The sequence below is a fragment of the Apodemus sylvaticus genome, chromosome 18 (genome assembly GCF_947179515.1).
Source record: "Apodemus sylvaticus chromosome 18, mApoSyl1.1, whole genome shotgun sequence".
NCBI lineage: Eukaryota > Metazoa > Chordata > Mammalia > Rodentia > Muridae > Apodemus > Apodemus sylvaticus.
In genome coordinates, this window is record NC_067489.1 from 67,894,321 (window position 1) to 67,920,932 (window position 26,612).

Here is a 26,612-nt window from a genome sequence, read left to right on the forward strand (position 1 = left end):
TGCTTGAAATTCTAGCTAGAGCAATTAGACAACATAAGGATGTCAAAGGGATACAAAATGGAAAAGAAGAAGTCAAATTATCACTATTTGCAGATGATATGATAGTATATTTAAGCATCCCAAAAAGCCCCACCAGAGAATTCCTACAGCTGATAAACAACTTCAGCAAAGTGGCTGGAACTAAAATTAACTCAAGCAAATCAGTAATCTTCCTATACTCAAAGGATAAACAGGCTGAGAAAGATATTAGGGAAATGACACCCTTCACAATAGCCACAAACAATATAAAGTATCTTGGTGTGACTCTAACCAAACAAGTGAAAGATCTGTATGACAGAAACTTCAAGTCTTTGAAAAAAATCCAAGAAGACCTCAGAAGATGGAAAAATCTTCCATGCTCTTGGATTGGTAGGATTAATATAGTAAAAATGGCCATCTTGCCAAAAGCAGTCTACAGATTCAGTGCAATCCCCATCAAAATCCCAAATCAGTTCTTCACAGAGGTAGAAAAAGCAATTCTCGAATTCATCTGGAATAACAAAAAACCCAGGATAGCTAAAACTATCCTCAAGAGTAAAAGAACTTCTGGGGGAATCAGTATCCCAGACCTCAAGAAATACTACAGAGCAATAGTGTTAAAAACTGCATGGTATTGGTACAGTGACAGGCAGGTAGGTCAATGGAATACAATTGAAGACCCAGAAATGAACCCACACACCTATTGGTCACTTGATCTTCGACAAAGGAGCTGAAAACATCCAGTGGAAAAAAAGATAGCCTTTTCAACAAATGGTGCTGGTTCAACTGGAGGTAAGCATGCAAAAGAATGCAAATCAATCCAATCTTATCTCCTTGTACTGAGCTCAAGTCCAAGTGGATCAAGGACCTCCACGTAAAACCAAATATACTGAAAGAAATAGAAAAAAAAACTGGGGAAGACCCTTGAGGACATGGGCACAGGGGAAAATTTCCTGAAAGAACACCAATAGCTTATGCTCTAAGATCAAGAATGGACAAACTGGACCTCATAAAATTACAAAGTTTCTGTAAGGCAAAGGACACTGTCAAAATGACAAATTGGGAAAAGATCTTTACCAACCTTACATCTGATAGAGGGCTAGTATCCGAGATATTCAAAGAACTCAAGAAGATAGACTCCAGAGAGCCAAATAACCCTATTAAAAATGGGGTACAGAGCTAAACAACGAATTTTCACCTGAGGAATATCTAATGACTGAGAAGCACTTAAAGAAATGTTCAACATCCTCAGTCATTGGGAAAATGCAAATCAAAACAACCCTGAGATTTCACCTCACACCAGTCAGAATGGCTAAGATCCAAAACTCAGGAGAAAACAGGTGCTGGCAAGTATATGGAGAAATAGGAACACTCCTCCACTACTGGTGGGGTTGCAATCTGGTACAACCATTCTGGAAATCAGTCTGGCAATTCCTCAGAAAAGTGGGTATGATACTACTGGAGGACCCTGTTATACCACTCCTGGGCATATACACAGAGGATTCCCCAGCATGTAATAAGGATACACGGTCCACTACATTCATAGCAGTCCTATTTATAATAGCCAGAAGCTGGAAAGAACCCAGATGTCCCTCAGTGGAGGAATGGATTCAGAAAATGTGGTATACTACTCAGCTATTAAAAACAGTGAATTCATGAAATTCTTAGGCAAATGAGTAGAACTGGGGAATGTCATCCTGAGTGAGGCGACTCAATCACAAAAGAACACACATGGCATGGACTCACTGATAAGCAGATATTAGCCCAGAAGTTCGGAATACTCAAAAAACAATTCACATATGAAATGATTCCCAAGAAGAAGGAAGGAGAGGCCCCTGGTCCTGGAAAGGCTCAGTGCAGCAGTGTAGGATAATACCAGGACAGGAAGCAGGAGGGGTTAATTGGGGAACAGGGGGAGGGAAGAGAGCTTATGGGACTTTCAGGGAGGGTGCAGGAAAGGGGAAATCATTTGAAATGTAAAAAAGATTTGTGATCATATGGGATTTATTACAAGTATACAGGGTTTATTCAAAGTATGCAAACCTATACCTGATTACTATAATCAAAAGGCCGTATGGTCACCATAACAGTCACAAAAAGGCATTTGACAAAATTTAACAGCTTTCATGATATCCATAATGTGTGAAGAAAAGACATTCCCTCCAGCACCAGGTGTGAATGACAAACCCATAGCTAACACTAAAGTCCACGGCCAAGAGTTGGACATTTTTCTGGTAAAATCAGGACAAGATGGCTGCTTACTCTATTTCTGTAATCAAGAGAAAGAATAAAATGCTTCCAAAAGGGAATGAAGAACTTAAAGGTTTCCTGCTTCCCAAAGGCATGAGGACATGTATAGAAAAATCTAGATCCTCCACATAAAGTTAATCAACAAATTTACTAAAATTTCCAGATACAAAATCAATAAACAATAATTTTCTATGTAAGCAACAAACTAGCAGACAAAAAGAAATTGGAAAGCAATCTTATTTATAATTGCTCTAAAAGTGCGTAAAAATAATATAACCAAGGTCATATAAGTTCTAGAGTTGAAAACTATAAAAACTAATGAAGTGAATCGAAGAAGACAAATAAACGGAAGCCATCTCCTGCCCAGAGATGAATTAATATTGTCAAAATTTCCATATTACCTAAAACAGTTTGTAAAATCCACAAAAACGCTATCAAATTTTAGTGATTTTTCTATGGTACTAGAGAGATGGCCCAACAGTTAAAAGCACTGATTGCTAGTTCAGACAACATGAGTTTGATTTATAACATCCAGGGCCAGTTCACAACTATCTGTAACTCCAATCTCAGCAAGCTGACACCTTCTGGCCTCCATAGGTGCACAGACATTATGCAGACAAAAACACCAATATATATAAGATAAAAATAAGTCTTAAAATGTATAATGATTGACTGAAAAAATAACAATAATCATAAAATCATATGCAATTTTTAAAACCTAAAGAGCCAGTGAAAGAAAGAGCAAAAATGAAGAAGATAGCATATTAAGCAAGTTGAAAATATACTACAAATAAAGCTATAATAATCAAAACAATATGGCACTGGCAAACAAAAACCCACACACAGGAGTCAACAAAGGAAAAAAAAACCCAGGAATAAATTTACCCCTTCACAGACAACTGTTTTTTTTACTAAGGTGCCAAGAATACAACATGTGACAAGAACAGTATTTTCAATGAAGAGGGTTTGAAAACTGGCTACCCACATACAGAAGAATAAATTAAGCTTCTTATTTGAGATACCAAAAGCAAGGAGAAATTGATTAAATACTTAAACATAAGAGGTGATACTGGCTGGGCAGTGGTGGCACACGCCTTTAATCCCAGCACTTGGGAGGCAGAGGCAGGTGGATTTCTGAGTTTGAGGCCAGCCTGGTCTACAGAGTGAGTTCCAGTACAGCCAGGGCTACACAGAGAAACCCTGTCTTGAAAAAAACAAAAACAAAAACAAAAACAAAAACAAAAACAATAAAAGCAAAAATACCCAAGATATATTAATTTACGAAGTTTCACACATTTTGATAATTGTAATATATGATGACTCAGAGTCCATCACCTTTGTCAGTTATTTTGAAAAGGAGTCAGCTTACTTCTTTATTTCAAAAAGATTCACACTCCTGACCCCTTTTCTCAGTTGTTTATTACAATGTTATTCAGGAAAATGTCTGCGTCTTCGCCCTATATTCTGTTCCTTGCATATCATATGATTTAGGCAGAAGTGCCTGTCAACACTGTGGACACACTTCCCAGGGAGGATGTAGATGTGACAGGTGAAGGGAAGATCAAGATTAATCTTTCAGTCATTTTTATCTCAGATAAATCCCTGTTCGGGATTGGATGTAAAAGGACTTCAACCTGATTGCTGAGACAGTCTCAAGCCTCCACTGTCAGCACTGCTGTTGCCATCGGTCTCTGAGATCTCACTAGATCACACATTTAGTTGTGCTTGTAGGATCATAGGATCTTTCAGTGCATCCCTCCAAAGATTTCTAAGTTTGGCTTATAATTCAGTGCCCAAAATAATCTGTCATAAGATATGATGTATTACTGAGAAAATAGACATTATGGTTTATATTGTACTGTGGAATAACTGTAGTTAAAAATGTCTCATTTATTTTAAAATACTTAGAAGAACTTTTAAGTGCCTTAACACAAATTATTGACAAATGGTTCAAGTAACTAATTTGCTAATTAGGCTGATTTCAAGTTTCCATAATGTGTAAATTTATTTATTCATGATATTGTATCTCACTAATGTTTATAATTGATAATTTTCATTTTAAATATTTTTTAAAAAATGAATATTGAAGTCTGAGTACCAGAAATTCTAATTTTGAACTTTTGATACTATAAGGTGTATCAAGCAATCATTCAATGATAACTGCGATATTTTAAATAAATTCTATTATATATATTAGCACGTTTTATTATATGTATATTGGAACATTTCAGTGTTCTTCAGATAATTGTCAGGTAGACCCATTGTATTTCTTGTCTAATTGAAACATTGCAGCAATAAACATATATGTTCAAGTATTAGTGTGGAATTACTTTGACAGCAGTTCTCTTGCCTTTTGGCCAGGAATTGCAGCTAATGGCAATTTCTTCCTGGGATGATTAAATTCCCTGAGTATTGTCTTTTCAAACAAAGTTGAAGAAAGGTATATAATAATAAATAGGGACTGTTAAATATGTTTTGATGATTTATACACTTTCAAGTTGACAGGAATCATCTAGGAAATCATAGAAGCATATTTCTGGTTGTATGTGTTAGAGATTTTCCAGGTGGGATTAACAGATGCAGGTGTTCCACTCTGAGTGTGGGAAGTGTGTGTCCTTTGACCTGGAAGCTGAGGTTGAATAAACAGTAGCAAAGTAGATGGCCACCAGAGGAGTGCACCCCTTCTTCTTTGTTGCCTTTCTGCAAGGCTAAAATGCTGTGCTCCAGCATACTCTACTACCAGCCATGATGAACAGAATCTTCTGCAGCAATGAGCACTGTTTTTGCTTGCTGATTCCCAAACTCATGCTTAACTAAGGAGGCCCAGGGCCTCCTTCCCAAGGATTGGTGGGCAATGTCTACAGTTGCATGGGTCCTCCTTCATCAATTAACAACCCCTCACAGACATTCCTAAAGACCATTTTCATCTTGGTGATCCGTAGTTGCTACACTCCTCTCAGGTGAGGCCAAGATATCACTCAAGGTTAACTGAGATATTTTAATAAGATTATTTAAGAACATGTGCATATTTTATTTCAATTTTCTTTATATGATGGTCAGCTATGCTCAAACTTTTACCTGACTCCTTGAAACATGGCATCAATAAACACACATGTGTAAGTATATTTGTGTATTGCTGACTTAAAGTCCTTTCAGTATATATGGAGAAGTTATATACCTGGAACAGATTTCATCTTTATTGCTAGTTTCTTCAATAACCACCATATGCGTCTCCAGTCTATATCTCCACTGATCCATCAGTAGTCTACTGATACTTTTCACAGATGTAGGAGAAAAATGTAAAATTCCTACTGAAGTTCAAAATACCCTGAAAGTTAAAACAATTCGGGACAAAAATAAATAATACCTGATGACTTACAGAAACATAGTAACTAGAAATGTGCAGCACTGAAAAATAAAAGGGAAGAATTATGAAGCTAGTGGAGTCTCAGACTCTTTTACAATCTCTAGTTCAGACAAACTGCACACTCAGAAAGTTCTCCTTTTATTTTTATATGAGTCTCAGAAACTGCACAAAATCACATTGAGTTATATTTTCTATTCACTTCATGGCAAACGACATGATTTCTCCTATATACCCACGATTATATACCTATTCAATGATCCCAGATCCTTGTCCCCTGCTTTCTGCTGGATTTCCCACGGGAAGGGAGTGTGTAACTGAGTCTTCTGGGTTCACTTTCTACATAGTTCTCTTTTACACAGCCTCCTGAATTGTTCAGTTTATGTATTGACAACTCTTCTTGTCTCTTTCATACAATTGATATTTTTTACCTTTTTTCCTTAATTGTTTTTAGTTATTTCATTTACATTACAATTGTTATCCTCTTTCCTAGTTTCCCCTCCAAAACTCCCTATCCCATCTTCCCTCCTCCTGCTCCCCAACCCATCAGCACCCACTTCCCTGTCCTGGCATTCCCCTACACTGGAGCATCCAGACTTCACAGGACCAAGAGCCTCTCCTTTCACTGGTGTCCAACAAGGCCATCCTCTGCTACATATGGTACTGGAGCCATGGGTCCCGCCATGTGTATTCGATTGATGGTGGTTTGGTCCCTGAGAGTTCTGGGGTTACTGGGTGGTTCATATTGTTCCTTCTCTGAGGCTGCAAACACCTACAGCTCCTTGGGTCTTTTCTCTAGACCTTCCATTGGGGTCCATGTGCTCAGTCCATTGGTTGGCTGTGAGCATCCATTTCTGTATTTGTCAGGCACTAGCAGAGCCTCTCAAGAGACAGCTGTATCAGGCTCCTGTCAGCAAGCGTTTGTTGGCATCCACAATAGTGTCTGGGTTTAGTAACTGTATGTGGGTTGGGCTCCAGGTGTGGCAGTCTCTGAATGGCCTTTCCCTCCATCTCTGCTCCACAATTTGTCTCTGAGTTTCCTCCCATGGGCATTTTGATCCTCCTTCTAAGAGGATCACAGTATCCACACTTTGGTGTTCCTTCCTCTTGAGCTTCACACTATCTGTGAATTGTATCTTGGGTAATCCAAGATTCTGGGCTAATATCCACTGATCAGGGAGTGCATACCATGTGTGTTCTCTTGTGATTGTGTTACCTCTCTCAGGAAGACATTTTCTAGTTCCATCCATTTGCTAACAATTTCATGAATTCATTGCTTTTAATAGCTGAGTAGTACTCCATTGTGTAATTGTACAATGTTTTCTGTTTCCATTCCTCTGTTGAGGGACATCCAGGTTCTTTCTAGCTTTTGGCTATTATGTATACGGCTGTTATGAACATAGTGGAAAATGTGTCCTTAGTACATGTTGGAGCATCTTCTAGGTATATGCCCAGGAGTGGTATATCTGGGTACTCAGGTAGTACTATGTCCAATTTTCTGAGGAACTGCCAAACTGAATTCTAGAGTAATTTTACCAGCTTGCAATCCCACCAACAATGGAGGAGTGTTCTTCTTTCTCTACATCCTCACCACAGTCTGCTGTCACTTGAGTTTTCAATCTTACTCATTCAGACTGGTGTGAGGTTGAATCCCAGGGTTGTTTAGATTTTCATTTCCCTGATGATTAAGTATGTTGAACATCTCTTTACGTGCTTCTCTGCAATTCACTATTCTTCAGTTGAGAATATTTTGTTTAGCTCTGTACCCCATTTTTATAGAGGAGACATGGAAAGCGGAAAAACTAGAAATGTAAATAAAGAAAATATCCAAAAAAGAGGAACAAAATATTATTGAATCAAGCCTGGTGAAACATGTTCTGCATATAATAAAACTATGTTTGCTTTTTATATATAATGTTAAGTTTATTGATGTCCCGCCAATACAGAATACAGCAGGTTTGAAATCTAGTTTATAGGTCCGTTTTTTCCTCAATATTTATAAGCTTATACATCAATTCCATAGTTCCTTTACAAGTTCTAAGTGTGTCATCGATGTAGACCAAGATTTACAAGGTTGTAGTACTGAGATGACAAAATATTTTCTTTTACTGTAAGTCCATAATTTTTTTTTCATAGAAGGTATATAGTGAGGGTGACATCCAGGAGAGTGAATGTCTTAGCTTAGTGGCTTCTACAATAACACAGACTCCTTCCTTGCTCTGCCCTACCAAAGTAAAGAATTGTTAAACACTTTCCAATTAATGTGATTCTCTTAAACTACCCCTAAGACACTATTAGAAATTATGAATTCAAAAAGCAAAAATTGGAAAAATGATATTACTGATTTCAACTAATTTTATTAAAGATAGTTAAGTCAAAGAGGGGAAATAATTTTAGAAAAATTATTTTAGTTCAGCACAAATACACATGAACAGATATGTTTTAAATGTTTGATGAGTTTTTCAGTAGTTTTAGTAATAAAAATGTAAATGTTCACTACTTTTGTTTTATATAACAGACTTTTTACTTATTTAAATGAATACATATAATGTAACTTTTTTCCTTTGAATCATATGAAACTTAATTGGTTTGGAGACAAAAGCAAAAAGGTTTATGTTTTCAATTTCATAATATTGATTACAAACTATAATGTCCACAAGTATAAATTAGTATAAAGTATAACCAATTAAATAACAGTCATATTTATCTAGTGCAAAGTTTAAGATGAACCTAAATGAAATACAATTTAATATTGTTTTCTCTTCATTGCCCTAGAAACAAAATTGATTTAGAAGTGATGTGGTGACCACCAGTCACTGTGACTTTGTTTCAGCAATTAGGCTGTTTAGGCAATATGTTGTTGCACTTCATAAAAATGCTCTCTGGATTAAACACACATGTGTATCAAGATTAGAGACAAAGACATACAATGTCTATTTGCAATAGACTAAGAAGTAGAAAACCTGTTAATTTTTTCTATTGTTGTCTATGCTGTATTATTTATAGAAAATAATGAAATAAACCTAGTCCTCCACAAACCGTGAAGTGCACAATATATGATACAGGTAAACGGATGGAGCCTGGATAATCGAGTAGAAGGAACTAGCAACGTCCAGGAAAGTAGGTTAGAGAATAAGGTTGAAATAACAAACTGGGCTTCCTGTCCTGGCTGTGGTAGGAGAGCAGCAGCCATGGCCCTGTGCTACCCCATGGCCGTGGCCTCAACAAAGCCACAAGGTGAAGAAGAACATCAGGGAACCAAGACACAGCCGGCCTCGGGCGCCTCACCAAGCGCACCAAGTTTGCGAGGGATGCGATCCGGGAGGTGCAGGGCTTCACTCCCCAAGAGCAGAGCGCCTTGGAGTCGCTCAGTGTCCACAGACACGCGCACACTCTAGTTCATCAAGAAGAGGGTGGGCATGCACATCCGGGCCACGAGAAAGCGGGAGGAGCTGGCAATCTCCTGGCAGCCATGAGGAAGGCAGTCGCCAAGGAAGATTGATGAACACCCCCCATAAAAGATAATTCCAAAAAAAGAAAAAAAGAACAAGATGGCAGTCTGCAGAGTTTCAGCAGGTGCACATTTTATTTCCTTTCCTATCACTGCAGTTTACCTGTCTAGACAACTGTCATGGATGTTTTTATCCTTCAAAAGAAGCAAATTCACTTGCCTGCATGGGCAGGATAATTTGTTTATAAACATTAATATTTGACTTGCCATATGTTCATTTGCTTCTTTGGGCAGGAAACCCTGTAGCACAGGGTGACATAATAAGTTATATAAGATGATACAGGATTTCTGCTCTACTTTTCACTGGATCTGGATGCTGAGATTGCAAAGATTCAACACCAACAAGTTTTATGCAGTGCTGAGGACAAATATCAAAACTTTGTGTCTGTTAACCCAGTAATTTACCAACTGAGTTGTACTACCAATTCTGTGTATTTCATTTAATCAGAGCAAAATGCTTCTCATTATTTAAAAATGTGTGTCACAGCAGAACTGAAAAAAATTAGAACACCATAGATGCAAAGTTGTGCTGACTCGTCTAGTTCAGGCCTGTGTTCAAAACTAAGAAAAGAGAGAGAAGAGAGATGAAGACACCAAGAGTGATAGAGTGAGTAGAATCTTATCTCAGAAATTAAAATAATCTGCACATGAATTGTGTCTGGGATTATGCTGGTTAATATTTTGTCTAACAGAGTCAAACAGGGTGACATTACATATATTATATTCATCTCACATAATGAAATCATGACCCCCAAACACATGTTCTTTACACTTGCAGTTCCTAAAATTTCAGGGACAATAATATCCAGTCTCAAGGCTGAGGTGAGAAATTGTGCTCATAATGATTGCTTCATGCTGGGGATTTGTGAGAACACATTCTCAGATACTGTAATAGGGCCTCACAAATGAAAAGAATAAGATTCTTTAACAATGAAAATAAATGTATTAGTAAGAAGCCTTTGAGATTCATATTGAACAACCCTACACTGACCTGAGCCTTCTGTTCTTTCTTTGAGCTATTTTCCAGAGCTCTGTAAAACGTAAAAAGGCCAGAGGCTGAGGCACTGATCCAGGAAGCTTTGCCCTGTAGCAAAGAGGAACTACACCTGTGACAGGGCAGATTCTAAGGTAATCAGTAAGGTTGTGTGTAAGGAAGGTTGAATGTCTGTGAATTTGTAGCCCAGCAAACCTGCCCCTGTATACCACAAATACAACATTTTATTCAGGTAGAATGTAATAGGCGTTGGATTTCTGAAACCATACAGAAAACAGAATTATAAACTACCACAGTAACTCTGCATATATGGTAATGAAAAGCAGTAACACAAAGTTGTCCATAATTCTTTCTTTGTTATTAAAGAGCCTGTTATAGTAGTGAGGTAATCTGATTTCTGATGTTACGTTTACTTAGCATTACTTGAGTTAACAAGTTTTGGATATATTAATAGTGTGGATGCTCATATGCACTGCACATGTGTTGGCACTCACTACATATGTGTACACTTGCTAATGTGTAGGGAAGCTGAGGTTGACAAGACTCTCTTCCTTGACTCTCTGTCTTATAAATTAAGCTTGCTGCGTTGTCCAGATCAGCTAGCTGCTTGCTCCTAAGTTTCTGTCTGTGCCTCTGAGAGAGAATTACAGGCCAGCTTATATGCCTAAAACTCTGTTCATCTGCAGTACATTATTTACAAGAAAGAGTAATTATGCTGTGTTCTTAGTCACTTTCCATCACAGTGCACCCTTCACATTCATCTCCACACAGTTTTGTAGTAGTGATTCCCATCAATATGTACTTGGTATGTTTTACAATAATATTCAGGAACAATATTCATGATTTGAATTCAGTTATTTTCTTAAAGTTCTGTATTGAATCTCAAGATTACAAAGTCCTAAAAGGAAAACAATAAACAACTTTGAAATAATGTATTCAACTATTTCTTCTCATATGTGCTTGCAAGTTTTTTTCTTAGATACACACATATCTTTTCCTTGTATTCTTTAAGTATTCACTTAGAAAATAATTCAATTAAAGTAAATGAGTGAAATGTATTTGTTTAAGATTTATATTGCATACTATTTCTCTATAGCATACCATTGTATAAGCAATATGCTGTCTCATATTTTAGCATAAGTTTTCCTACAGGAAAAATATTCTCTTTGATTTGGCATGATGAGATTAATGAGCTTACAGGTTTTTTTTTACTGTAACTTATGTCTGTTCTATTTATGACAACATTAGAAACATATATTACCTGCATCACACTCACAACTTTCTATAAACATCGATCATTTTCTATATGACATGGAAATGATGTCAAGATTGTTATGGAGATAAATACAGTTTCCTTCACATGTTTATTTAAATATAATGGTTATTATGCAATGTAATACGTGTTCCCCTATAAATGAAATTAATTATCATTCCCTTTTTGCTCTTAGAGTTTGAAGATATGATTTTCAAAGTCATCTTGAATTCCAGATCTTCTTGGCATAGCTGCATAAGTGTTGGAATTAAAGGTATGTCCTATCATGCCCATGTGGTGATCCTGTTAAAAATGCAGTAGATTAACTTACTCGGACACTTAGAACATTTCAACAATAAGTGTTGATTTTTGTCCACAGTTTAGACATCCAGGAGCAGGTCAGGTGTTCTGAGGCATAGAGATATTGAGGAAAAGATGGAAGTGATGGCAGTTTGTTTGCATGCCTGCCTTCATATTGAGGCTTGATTGTAGCTGTAGAGTCTAAGCTTACTACAGGGCTTCTTGAGAGGCCTTGATTCTTAGAAGCTTGCAGCAGAGTTCTTCCCTACCTTCCCAGGCAAACATATTCCCATATTCTTTTCAACTACATGTTTCTTTTCCTACCATGAGGGTAAACTGAGGTACAGTGTCTTTCATAACCTAAAATCATCACTTTTGCCATATGCTGTCAGATACACAAGGCTGCAGTACAGTGCTGGAAGGGACTACATAATCAGTACTCAACATTCTGTCATCTGCTTCCACACTGTACAGTCTACTTCATTATGACAAGAATCCATATCACTTGCCATTCTGTGCCAGTGCCTAGGAGTCTGTCACTAACTGTGGCTTAGACCACAGCAGGAGAGTTTCATTTTGCTTAGAGTTTGAACTGACACAGCCCATCTTGGTTTAGGAGGTATGGGTCAGCTAGCCACGTTACATCTACTCATGAATCAGAGAGGGATGAAAGGCAGTGCTCAGCTTATTTTTTCCTTTTTAATCTGTCAAGGATCACAGCCCTTGAGAGCATGGACCCACATTCAGGGTGTGTTTTCTCTCCCCAGATAAGCTTTCCTGAAAACATACTGAAAGATATACCTAAAGACATGTTTCCATGGTAATTTTAAATCCACTCAAGTTGATAGTTGATATTTACCATTGTAGAAGATATCGAATAGTTACTAGTCAGTGACAATTCTGAAATTATATTTAGCCACAATTAACTACTTCGAAGAGGCTGAAATTCCACCCTTACATCTTATTACTAAGGCCTTAGGCATACCTGTATAGAACTCTACTCTAGATGTTTCCAATATCATAAGAAAAGAAGCTACATATATTTAGCAATCATATAGCCTGCTATATTAATAAGTATGCTTGCTGTCCAAGTTATAGGAAAATGCCGTCATCTCATAATTGTGCTTCCCATTATGACACTGGCTAGATTAACTGATTAGTCATATAATCAATGTTTGCTATTTTGAGAAGGCATTACTCTTATCCATATAAATTTGAGCTACTTAAATAAAAATAATTTTCATTTTATAAAAGTTTGAAGTTTTTTAGAAATAAAAATTCATAATCAAATATGAAAAAGAAGATAATGAAAAGAAATCCTGTATGCCGGAACATGATTTTAGCCCTGCCTCTTGTAAGGCAGGAGCAGGGAGATCAACCCATGTCTGAGACTGTCTTGACACAATAGTTAGAACATGTTGCAAAGCTAATGATATAAATTCCAAGGAAAGTGGTTAAAAAATGATTGCATATTGAAGCTCCATGTCCATAGAAAGATCTTGATGTCTTAGATGATGGCCATTCCATTGCAGATGGACACCATGAGATTATGGAAGGGAAAACAATATGATCCTTAACGGCTTTCCCATAAGCTACCAGTCAGCACACACTCCCTTTCCTCAACTTCAGCCATTGTTGCATCTTCATTTTAAATGCATGTACAATCATAACTGGTTGTTTCTCTCTCACATTTCCTTTTTAATTAGGTGTTTTCTTTATTTACATTTCAAATGTTATCTCCTTTCCACATTTCACCTCCCCAAATGCCCTATTCTCTACCCCCTCACCCTGCTCACTAACCCACCCACTCACATTACTCTTACTACATCACCTACACTGGGGCAATGATCCCTTACAGGTCCAAGGGCCTCTCCTCTCATTGATATCCAACCAGACCATCCTGTCCTTGTGTACTCTTTGGTTGGTGGTTAAATAGCTGAAAGCTCTGAGGGTACTTGTCCGTTAATATCATTGTTCCTCCTATGGGGATGCAAACCCCTACAGCTCCTTGGGACCTTTCTCTAGCTTCTCCATTGGACACCCTTTGCTCAGTTCAATGGTTGGTTGAGAGAATCCCCCACTGTATTGTAAGGTACTGGCAAGGCCTCTCACGAGACTGCTATATCAGGCTCCTGTCAGCTAGCACTGTTGTCATGCACAATAGTGTCTGTGTTTGGTAACTGTATATGGAATGGATTCCTATTTGGGGGCAATCTCTGTAAGGTCATTCCTTCCCTCTCTGCTCAACACTTTGTTTCTAGTGTTTGATTGTTCCTTCCTGGTATTGTTGTTGTTAAAAGTGGAGTTATGTTTATGTGGCTACCGTCTTATTGGTCTGTTAATGAAAGATTACATTATTGCTTTTTCTAGTGTAGTTTCCATCATTCTGTTGGAGTTTTCTATGTATTATTCTTTGAAGGGCTGGATTTGTGGAACAATATTGTATAAATTTGGTTTTGTCATGGAATATCTTGACAATTTCTTCATTACGGTAATTGAGAATTTTGCTGGATATAGTAGTCTAGGCTTTATTTGTGTTCTCTTAGGGTCTGAATGAGATCAGTCCTAGACCTTCTAGCTTTCATTGTGTCTGGTAAGAAGTCTGGTGTAATTCTGATAGGTCTGCACTTATTGTTTTTTTTAGAATATACTTAATATTTTAATTGAGGATACATGATTAAATTACATAAAATTTGGTCTATTAACACCACAAACAAGAAAAGTAAAACAAAATATAATGTAAACAAATGCAAAACAGAACAAGGTAAACATGTAAGATATAAAAATAATGGTACTTATTAAAACTACATTACAAGGAATATTAAATGTGGTCACATTATTCTTTACAAACATAAAGCTTTCCTGATCTATGAAAAAGAAAGCTCTCATAATACATTGTCTATAAGAAACATAGGCTAAAGGGGTCTGGAAGGATGTACCAAGTTGACAGTGAAAGACACAAAAATGAACTAGGGCAGCTACATCGGTTTCAGACAAAGTAGATGTCATTAATATAATAAATTGTCATTACTTAAATAGGATTTGTAACATACATGCTTTTCTTACATTTTGAAGGTTTAGAGTTCCATGATGGAGTCACTGAAGTGTTGAGTTCACGATCTCACTTATGCATGGCAGCTTCTTGCTGTTTTTCTACAACCAGGAAACGAGCTCCTTGTCTCTGGACTGTTATTGGAGGGAAAGTGACCCAGAAGTGACATCACTGCTGGAATCCCAGCTCTCTCGCGGCCGACTGTGCTCAGAAGGCAATGAAACCACCCAGCTCCAGGGTGCAGATGGTGAGTGGAAGGATCCTTTCCCAGATGCTCTACTCATCTTATGTCCTGTGACTCTCCCACAGTTCTTATTTTAGATATGCTGTCTTTATCCATTTGTTACCCTATGTTCTAACAAGGAGTCTTGGAAAGGCGCCTATTCTCCCACCATTATAGTACTTTGAACTTTGAACCCGAAGTTATCTGTGACCCCAATATGAAATACCATTCATACATTTTTACACTGCAGTCTGCTGTCCTGTCTGCGCACACACACAGTGTGCAGTCCTGGCTGCGCATGCACAGTCTGCTGTCCTGTTTGAGCATGCGCAGTCTGCTGTCCTTTCCGCGCATGCGCAGTCTACTGTCATTTCCGAGCATGCGCAGTGGGCTGGTGTCTTTTCCGCGCATGCGCAGCCTGCTATCCTGGCCGTGCATGCGCACTCTGCTGTCCGCGCTGAGCATGCGCAGTCTGCTCTCCTTTCCGCGCATGCGCAGTCGGCTGTCCTTTTCCGCGCATGCGCAGTCTGCTGTCCTGGCCGCGCATGCGCAGTCAGCTCTCCTTTCCGAGCATGTGCAGTCGGCTCTCCTGGCCGCGCATGCGCAGTCGACTCTCCTGGCCGCGCATGCGCAGTACCCTGTCCTGACCGCGCATGCGCAGTCGGCTGTCATTTCCGAGCATGCGCAGTGGGCTGTCCTGGCCGCGCATGCGCAGTCGGCTCTCCTTGCCGGGCATGCGCAGTCTGCTGTCATTTCCGAGCATGCGCAGTGGGCTGTCCTGACCGAGCATGCGCAGTGGGCTTTCCTGGCCGCGCATGAGCAGTCGGCTGTCATTTTCGAGCATGCGCAGTGTGCTGTCCTCGCCACGCATGCGTAGTCGGCTGTCCTGGCCGCGCATGTGCAGTCTGCTGTCGTTTTCGCGCATGCGCAGGCTGCTGTCCTGTCCGCGCATGCGCAAGCTATTGTCCATGCAGTCTGCTGTCCGTGCATGGGCAGTCTGTCGTCCCTGCGTGTAGACCTGGCTGTCCTGTACTCTGTAGACCAGGCTGGCCTGGAACTCAGAAATTGGCCTGCCTCTGCCTCTGAAGTGCTGGGATTTCAGGCATGTGTAAGCCAACACCAGCAGGCAGGTTAACTGTTTTACAACCTCTTGGAATGTGCTGAGTAGGAGAAAGTCTGATTGCCATCTAAGAGCAATTAACGGGTGACACTTGGGAGACTGGCAGAGTTCTCATTTTAGTTGTCACTCTCAGAAAAGGACCTAATAGAAGTTCCACTATTAAAGAGCTTAATAATCACAGATATAATTTTAGGAACTCTTATAGGATCATCATTAAAACTAAAGTCATCTATTTGTCTAAATAGCATCATTATAAGACTTCGTGGATCTGCAGAGATCTGCTCCAAAGGGGTGTGCTATTATTGATTATTATAAATGCATAATGATAACAGGAAAAACATATAAATAGCAGGAATCTTTCCTAAAATTAGTCCCCCACTCCTGACAGAGTGAAATAATAGCCAGACACATGTCAGGACATTTTCTTCAGTTTCTCATATGAAATCTGAGGATTTACAGGACTTGAAAGACAGATCAAAATAAATAGAGTAGTGGGAGGTGGGCTTACCAGAAAAAGGTACATGGATTCAAGATATGAACATTTTTGAAGACATACCTACACAATTGTGAGATATTTCATTTTAAATATCAGAGGCAGAAGACCAATGCTGGCAAGTATGATCACAAGGTGTTTTATAGTCACAGGATTTATTTCTTTGTATATGGGAGCCACTGTGTTTATGATTTACTACACATTGGCACATGTCTAATATCAAATGTATAGTTAATTATGTTGTTTTTTATGTTGTACTCATTTGCATAACAAGCAGTTAGTTCCTTTCATTTCAGCTGTAGCTAGTCTTTTACCATGATCCCATTTTATTATTATAATTATTGTTTATTTTATAAGAATTTTCATTTGTTTACAAGGCTTGTTAATTTCTGGTTTGTTATATTCATAGTGTAGTTTATTTTCACTTACATCTTTAATGGTCAGTAGAGAAGGATGCAGTTTGGACTGAGGTTGTGTATGAGGCCCAGGACACGAACAAAGCTGTCCTGATAAGATCTCCTTATCATGGCACTGCAGACGTGGGCTAGCACATCTTTTCTCTCAAAGAAAATATACTGTTTTGTAAAATGGAGTTACATTCAATCTTTCTTTTCCCTTAGAGATATGAGGTAGTCGTTCTTCCATGGGACTAACATTGTTTTCATGTTTTCTAAGAACTATACAAATTCTCACTTTGACATCTTTAATGATTTCCTTAAGACAGCATGTTCTGGGTCCACTGTGTCCATGGTCTACTTCCTTCGCTGTCTTGGCAGCAGGCTGCTCGGGGTATAGGAACTTCTGTCATACTTTTTCTTTAGTTTTGTTCTTTAGATATTTTTGAAGATGAGAATGTGGAATGTTTCATGTTTGCAAAATGACTCTGTCTTTACATATTTCAGCATACAGATGAAGAAAAAGGAACAACTACTTAATATTTGTCAATTAAAATAATACATATCTTCATGTATACTCTGCTACTGACACCATTATTAGCTGTAGATAAGAAATGAAAAGATTTTACTTTTGTCTAGAGTAGAAGATTGTGAACCAGCATCCTTAACTTAGTATTGGTTACAGTGCTGATTACAACTACCATATATTTGTTAAATTTAAAAAAAGAGAGAATTATGTGACTTTTAATATCACAGAGTATGGAGCTGGAGAGATGGCTCAGTGGTTAAGAGCACTGATTGCTCTTCTAGAGGTCCTGAGTTCAATTCCCATCAAGCACATGGTGGCTTTCCTGTAAAGGTGCCATCCATAATGACACCCTCTTCTGGTGTGTCTGATGACAGTTGCAGTGTACTCATATGAGTAAAAATAATAATAAAAAATCCATCAGAAAGGATGCCTCATGCAAAAGAAATTACCTTACCCTACCTAAAAGTTTTTAGCCCAAACACTACATTTAAGCCCTTTTTTGTTTTGTTTGTCAGTAAATAGCTAGTAGGCAAACCTAAGTTATTGAGAACCTTAATTATTAAACATGATCAAATAGAAAAAAATGCTTAATTTTACTTCACATTATATAGGGCAGTTTATAATTATATGACATAATGCTAAATGATATTAACAAATCATAAACTATAAAAATGATTCTGCTTCTTCTAAAAGAAACAGCAGTAATCTTGGGAAATGCTTGAGGAAAACGGCCACTGAAAATGACCACATAGAAAGCTGTAAGTTAGCCGGGAGGTGGTGGCGTATGCCTGTAATCCCAGCACTCTGGGAGGCAGAGGCAGGGGAATTTCTGAGTTCAGGCCAGCCTGGTCTACAAGAGTGAGTTCCAGGACAGCTGGGGCTACACAGAGAAACCCTGTCTCAGAAAAAAAAAAAAGAAAGCTGTAAGTTAGATGACCATGGAGACAGAATTGGAAAGAAAATAGCCTAATAAAAAGCTCAGGGTAGGAACAAATCACTTTTAAAAGGTTAAAAAGGGAAGAGAAACAAACATCTTTTTTAAGGGACACCAACTGGCAGACACAACGAAGTCTAAATTGTACTTTAGATTACACCTCATGACAGTGTCTTGCATCTATGTAGACTGTCTGCACCAAGTTAGATTATAACTTGATCTAATGTCCACATGAGATAGTGACCTTTACTGGTTTTCCGCAGTACAATAAAATAAGTAAAGTGCTATTGTATGAATACTAATGTCATTAAATGAATCTGTGTTCTCCAGAAAGAGACACATGTTAAGGACAGGCAGGTCAGTGCTTTGAGAGAGGGCTGGAGTCCTTCCCTATATTAGTGTCTCAATGCAGCTCACAACCTGCTATTTACCAGCATGAAAACAGGACAATGGTCAGCTTGTAATATGAAATTTAGGTTCCCAGAGGCCTCAGAAGACACAACCTCATGGATCAGTAAGGAGCACATGGTCTTGTGAAAAAGCCATGAATTCAAGAAGATAAAAATTTGTAAATATGAGGCTGGAGCAGTTAAAAGCACTGACTCCACTTCCAGAGGTCCTGAGTTCAATTCCCAGCAACCATATGGTGGCTCACAACCATCTGTAATGTGACCCGATGCCCTCTTCTGGTGTGTCTGAAGACAGCTACAGTGAACTGTAATAATAATTACTGTAAAAAATAAATAAGTACTATAAAAAATAAAATAAAAAATATTAAAAATAAAAAATTTGTAAATACAATTTATACTTAAAAATGCCAGCTTATACAGAATTCTGAAATATTTAAATAAGAGCACCAAAGACAGAAAAGCCAGAAGAGCCACTCAGCTAGTAATGCAAGACTTTCCATTAAAGTCATATACTATTCTTAAAGTCACATGATTCTATCTTTTAATCATGGGAACCATAGCTCTTTGGTGTATGAGGCTTAGGTACATGTCTAAGATCCAATTTTCATGTCATTGTATTTGGCTTATGATGTTAATTTACATAGAAAGCATATTAGCTCCTTTCATTCAACTGTAAATCCTATAGAGGTCTTTATCATTACTTTTCTATACTTTTATTATGTAAGAAGTCTCCTCATTGTTCTTGAAGGCACACTTGTTATACTTGTTATGCACTACTTTCTTCACTTAAGCTTGAGGAGGTCATTGGCTGGGATGGGCCGTTCGGAGCATGGACAAGCCTGGGGTGCTGTTGGCTGGAGTCTCTGTGTGGCACAGCAGACAAGGATGCACAGGGATCTCTTCCAACACATGACATACATTGCCTAAAAGCAGAGGAAATTACCCTTAACTCATTACTATCTTAATTATATATATAAATGAAAGAAAATGATTTCTTAAAAGTATCCTGTAGGATTTTTACCACATTTACATAAATTAAGCTTAGCTATTTTTTAAATTTTACATGGTTACAGGATTTTCATTCTCATGAATCACCTCTCAAGGGGAAAGACAATACATTATTTTTAATAATATATCTTAGATGGGCTTAAGACCACAAGCAGTAGAACACAATTCTATTCAGTGGGCCAAACAGCTACTGACATGATTATATGAATTCAGTTGCTTCTAAGAAAGAGGAGAAGCAGTTGATAATAAAGATTTGGGGATAATAATCGATGAATAAAGCCATAGATGCCTATTGCACAGGGAAACAACTAAATCAATCAACAATAGAGACAGAAACTTTCAAGAAGACCAAATCTGTTCTGCAAAAACAATTCAGCATTGGTGCAAAGAATTTTAAAAGGTGGAGGTGGGAGGACAGACAAAAACAAAACAAACAAATAAAAGAAACAAACAAAAAAACCTTTCTGTCTGATGGACACCAAGCATCAGGCACAACAATCACACAATTTTATTTCAAACTACTCACTGGGACCATGTTGTGCATGCACATGAGCTGTCTGTATTACAACAAGTTCTACTCTTCTCTGTGACAGTGAAATAATTAACTAGAGTGAGGCCCTAACTTCAAACGTTCTACTCTGGAAGGTGAGGTTCTCTTCCTTAGCATTGAGGTGGATTCAGGAATTTGTTTTTTTTTTTTTTTTGTCACCAAGGAAAGATTAAAATAACAGAACTTCATTGCCAGTTTGGTACTTTGGTGCTTGGTACTCTGAGGGAGGACTGGAGACCAGAACTATTGAAACTTCATTATTTCTGTGGTATTGACTGGGTTGAAGAAAACCACAAAGGACAGAGCAGAATGATAGCAGACAGGTTTCAGAAAATGGCAAGGAAAGATGTTACCAGAAATTAAGACACCCAGAGGGCTTAATGTACAGTATTCTATCAATTCATTAGAAGAAGAGATGGCCTTACTTAGGAAAAGCAAATGATTTAAGAAGATAAACATTTGTAAAGTATGTTAAACCTACAATAAACGCAAATATGCACAGAAGTTTGAAACATTTAATATGAAACAAGAGAGAAGAAATGTCTTAGAATTATTTCATGCAGCTCTATGGCCTCTGTCGACATACAGTGTGGTTTTGTTTTTTCATGTTCCTTTCAAATAGGTAAAACAATGTCTTGTTTTCTCAGACTTCAAACACTCAGAAAAAAATATTCATTGGAAGAAAAGGAATCAAGAAAAGGGGAATAGTTCTGGTTGTAGGAAATCACAAACATTCACCCATCAGGCTGTTGGAGGTGTCTGGGTTCTGTTCGCCTAGAGAATGGTATTTTAAACGAATCTCTTCCTAATGGATGTTTAAGATTTGCCAGGGAAAGATAAAGATAGGTGACCAGTTTGACTCTGGGGACACCCCAAAGGCAGTGGCTGTGACCCTTTTGTGGGTCCAATGATCCCTTCACAGGAGTTCCCTAAGATCATTGGAAAACACAGGTTTTACATTACGATCCTTAACAGTAGCAAAATTATACTTATGAAGTAGCAACAAAATACATTGTATGGTTCATGGTCACTGCAACATGAGGAACTGTATTAAAGGGACACAAAGTTAGGAAGATTGAGAACCTCTGCACAAAGGGGTCATGACCCCTGCTTGAGAACCCCTGCTGTAGAGGCTCTTGCTGGCCAGTCTCCAGCATGAAGTGCCATCATACTTGCTCCTATCTCTTCATGAAGCATTTGGCATGTCAGGGTGATTGGGAGAAGGAGAGCAAGAGAGAATAACAGGAGAGAGAGAGAGAGCAGGGAGAGAGAGAGACAGACAGAGACAGAGAGAGAAGCAGGAAGGGAGGGAGGGAAGAAGGGAAGGAGAGAGGGAAGGAGAGGGCGGGGAGGGAGGGAGAGAGAACTATTGTCATATCAGCGATCTCTTTAAAAAGATGCCTTGCTGATGCTCAGTGCCTGAGAGGAGAGGCCTCAACTTCTCCTGTACCCATCACTGCTGTGTGCACTTTTAGACTCCTCCCTCCTACACCTTGTTTCTCTTAAAATGACTGTTTGATGATAGTATACTGCTGCATTTCTGTGACTTTCTGTCTTTGCCAGGGTCTGTCTGTCTGTCTGTCTGTCTGTCTGTCTATCTATTCATCTATCTATCTCCTTTCTGAGAAACCTCCCAGGGCCACAGCCACTCTGGGACCAACTGTACTTTTTTTTTTTTTTTACACGGTTCTATTTTTGTAAACATTCCTATTTTACTTTACTGTTAAATATGCCCAGACATTTCCCATCTCTTTTGATTACTATTATCCAAAATTCCCCAATTTATTTCTTAGATATTGCAGCATACTATGCCTGTATATCATGCGTCATCTTTGAAACAACTGGTCTCTATTTTTTATGAATAAATTAAACTGAGTAATAATTTATTATTTAGGATTGTGTTACCCACAAAGGAAGTTGAAATTAGGAAATTTAAATTTTATCTTATTCTTTGATTCAAGGCTTGGTACTAATAAGTAAATAAAAGTACAAAATGGTCCTCTGATTTCAAAAGTTGGTCTGACTAATGTTTCAAGCTTATAAAATTATTAAAAGCAACAGCCAAAAAAACCTGTACTTGATATTTTGGATGAAGCTGTTTCCTTGGATTATTGCTGTGCATGAAGAACTTTTCTCTTAATTCTGGGTGAGAACATCCAGTGTACAGCTAGTCCAGCCTCTCAAAGGGACACTGCTTGCTCTGTGTATACTAAACTAGGATGACAGGAAGCTTGGGGAGATTCTGTGTCTTCTCGTGTGCAAAGTTCAGAGAACAGCTGTGCCTACATATGAAAAGCTGTTCTTCATTCACATGAGCCCAACAGTGTGATGCTCACCTTGGACAATGTAGTAAACTGCCTCAGGTAAGTTTTCTCACTGTATGTAACTAGAGATGCCAGACAAACATAAAATATATATTAAGTAAATAGCTGTAAGAATTGGGAGGATCAGGAGTATGTCCACCATTTGATCTTTTTTTTTTCAGGAAGTTTGCCAATGAGACCACAGACCCTGAGAAGCACATGCCAGAGTGAACAGTGGCAGCTGAAAAGAATGCATAGCACCACAAGAGTCCAGGGGACTGAAAGGAAACAACAGAAGCCATTTTCTTTCATCAAAAATCTAGAAAATAGTCATGTTTCCAGTTTAGACCTCAGAAGAGCTGCAACTCAGCGGTGCCAGAAATGGGAGGACCCCATCATGGGAGCAAACTGCAATCACCTCACTCTACCGCCATACTAAGTAATGCACTGTCCAAAAAACCAAATGAGATTTGTTTTGGTCTGGGAAAAGATACCATTAAATAGACTCTCAAACTAACTATGATTGTAGAGTAGGTAGGATTTATATAACAATTAGTAAAAAATATACAAAGACCTAGCGAGTGAATGTGAAAAGAAATGGACACAGGAGAGCTTCTCAAGAGAGCCAGAGAAAAGGCATCCGGTCACTGGAAATTGCAACAAAATTGAACATAGTCTTCTCATCAGGAGTACAAAAACCAGAAGACAGGAAAATGAGTCCAGCCCACTGTTGCGGCTTAGATATGAAATGTCTCCAAATTTCCACTTGCTGAAATCTTGGATGCCCGTTTAGGGGCTTCTATAATTGATCCATGAAACCCCTGACTTCATCAATGAGTAATTGATAACAGCACAGCCCACAGGGCATATTAGAAAGTGGGGCTGCTAGGAGAAAGCAGTTCACTGTGGACAGGCCTTTGGGAAGTATATTCTGTCTCTGGGGCTTGCTGACTTTCTGCTTCCTGACCTTCAGGGACCTTATTCTGCCTCAGCCTTCAGCCATGATGCTACACCTCACCACAGGCTGAATCTCTAAAAGTACCAGCCAGAATAAAACTTAACTTTCTTTTAAAGAGTTTCTCTAAGGTATTTTGTCCCAGTGGCAAAAAAGAAGCCTAATACAGTGTTATGTATAAATCTTAGAAAAACAATTTGACAAAACAGCGCTGCCTTGCATCTGTGCCTCTGGAAGAGCTTCACATGACAAATTTCCTTCAAGAATTGATTGTTACTGAGTGTTGTCATCACACACTGATGAGAATTTTATTTAAGGTCTAGTAACCCTCAAGAGGCCCCGCTTCTAACAATGTCACCTTCTCAAAAGCTAAAGCTGCACACACTCAAAAACAAAACAAAATAAACAAATAAAAACAACAAGACCAGACTCGCTTCTAAGCTTCACAAAGTAAAGATTTAATGTCTAAGAGTTGTTGTTGATTCACTGAAACTGGGCCTGTGAAATGGCTCAAAAGGTAGAAACTGCCATTGTCAGAAGATACAAGCTTGGTGGTCAGGGTTCAATCCTAGAACCCACGCAAAAGGGGAAGAAAAGCACTTATTCATCTGCACCATTGCATGCACACTACACCCCTACTGTTTAAAATAATAATAAATAAAAAAAATAGTTCCTGAAACTTTATACTAGTAACACATTACATTCAGACTATAAAATAGCTTAGAGATTAACCAAAGAGATCGACACATATTATGATCAAATTGTCACTACTAAGCATTCCTATTTGAAAAAGATTTTAGGCTAAAGAATGAGCCTAAGTGTCTGGCAGGAGCCATGTAGGAGAGGCTAAGGCCAGCGGTGATTTTGCTGAAGGTGACCTGCCTTTTTGCATGGCCTAACAGGTGAACTGTCATACATATCTGCGTTCCCAAGGTCACATGGGAGGCCAGGTCCCGAGAGACTTCATCCCAGGATGGCTTCTTGCTGCCAATATACCTTCCCTGTCACTATTATATCGCCTAGGGGTTCCTGGACATTGGCTCACCCCATTGAGCAGATTTCCTGCAAATTAACATAAAGATGAACTGTCATGAATTTATACTGTTCAGATGAATTAATTATCTTATAGAATTCCTGACTTGATTCAAATAATTTTAGGAAGAAAGTTTTAAGAAATGGTTTTAGTTGTTTTGGCAGAAAGATCTAATAAAGTTAGAATCAAGAATAGAATGTACAGACTCCTCACAAAATAGTACTAAAGGCTGGATTATAAGGAATGCAATGAAACTTTTGAACTCATAATGAACACTGATTTGAACTTAATATCAGTATCCTTTTGTAACTCCCCTTTTATCTAACACTTTATCTATGAGGTGATTTTCTAAGAACTTTTGTCTTTAAAAAGGCCAGAGAATAGAAATAAGGTGTTGGCTTGGGAGGCTCTGTCCTATACATCCACTCAAATGTATGTGTGTAGGATTTGGGGCTCAGGTCCAGCCATTGACTATAGATATGTATGTCTGTTTGTCTGTGTGTAGGTATGCATGAACACTTGTGGAGGAGATGAAACACGTGGTTAGGCCCAAGCAGAATGTGTGTGTATGAATGTGTGTGTATGATGTGTATGCATGAATGTGTGTGTATGAATGTTTATGTATGAATGTGTGGTGTGTATGAATGTGTGTGTATGAATGTGTGTGTATGAATGTGTGTGTATAAATGTATGTGCATCTGTGCACATTTGCCTGTTTGAAGGATTTTTTTTTCTTTTTTTTTTATTATTCGATATAATTTATTTACATTTCAAATGATTTCCCCTTTTCTAGCCCCCCCACTCCCCGAAAGTCCCGTAAGCCCCCTTCTCTTCCCCTGTCCTCCCACCCACCCCTTCCCACTTCCCCGTTCTGGTTTTGCCGAATACTGTTTCACTGAGTCTTTCCAGAACCAGGGGCCACTCCTCCTTTCTTCTTGTACCTCATTTGATGTGTGGATTATGTTTTGGGTATTCCAGTTTTCTAGGTTAATATCCACTTATTAGTGAGTGCATACCATGATTCACCTTTTGAGTCTGGGTTACCTCACTTAGTATGATATTCTCTAGCTCCATCCATTTGCCTAAGAATTTCATGAATTCATTGTTTCTAATGGCTGAATAGTACTCCATTGTGTAGATATACCACATTTTTTGCATCCACTCTTCTGTTGAGGGATACCTGGGTTCTTTCCAGCATCTGGCAATTATAAATAGGGCTGCTATGAACATAGTAGAACATGTATCCTTATTACATGGTGGGGAGTCTTCTGGGTATATGCCCAGGAGTGGTATAGCAGGATCTTCTGGAAGTGAGGTGCCCAGTTTTCGGAGGAACCGCCAGACTGCTTTCCAGAGTGGTTGTACCAATTTGCAACCCCACCAGCAGTGGAGGAGTGTTCCTCTTTCTCCACACCCTCTCCAACACCTGCTGTCTCCTGAATTTTTAATCTTAGCCATTCTGACTGGTGTAAGATGAAATCTTAGGGTTGTTTTGATTTGCATTTCCCTAATGACTAATGAAGTTGAGCATTTTTTAAGATGCTTCTCCGCCATCCGAAGTTCTTCAGGTGAGAATTCTTTGTTTAACTCTGTACCCCATTTTTAATAGGGTTGTTTGGTTTTCTGGAGTCTAACTTCTTGAGTTCTTTATATATATTGGATATTAGCCCTCTATCTGATGTAGGATTGGTGAAGATCTTTTCCCAATTTGTTGGTTGCCGGAAAGTTTTAAGAAATGGTTTTAGTTGTTTTGCCAGAAAGATCTAATAAAGTTAGAATCAAGAATAGAATGTACAGACTCCTCACAAAATAGTACTAAAGGCTGGATTATAAGGAATGCAATGAAACTTTTGAACTCATAATGAACACTGATTTGAACTTAATATCAGTATCCTTTTGTAACTCCCCTTTTATCTAA

At 38.4% G+C, this 26,612-nt stretch overlaps 1 protein-coding gene and 1 pseudogene across 1 annotated transcript in view; both read left to right on the plus strand.

The window, feature by feature from the left end:
• Positions 1 to 8,823: 8,823 nt before the first annotated feature.
• Positions 8,824 to 9,134, plus strand: LOC127669019 (60S ribosomal protein L36-like; annotated as a pseudogene).
• A 6,753-nt stretch (positions 9,135 to 15,887) lies between these two features.
• LOC127668500 (STAM-binding protein-like) overlaps positions 15,888 to 26,612 on the plus strand; it is a 174,341-nt gene continuing 163,616 nt past the window's right edge. The window contains exons 1-2 of the mRNA XM_052162137.1: positions 15,888 to 15,976; positions 18,195 to 18,259. Coding sequence (XP_052018097.1) covers positions 15,888 to 15,976; positions 18,195 to 18,259 — 154 coding nt within the window. The remainder of the gene's footprint in view (positions 15,977 to 18,194; positions 18,260 to 26,612) is intronic.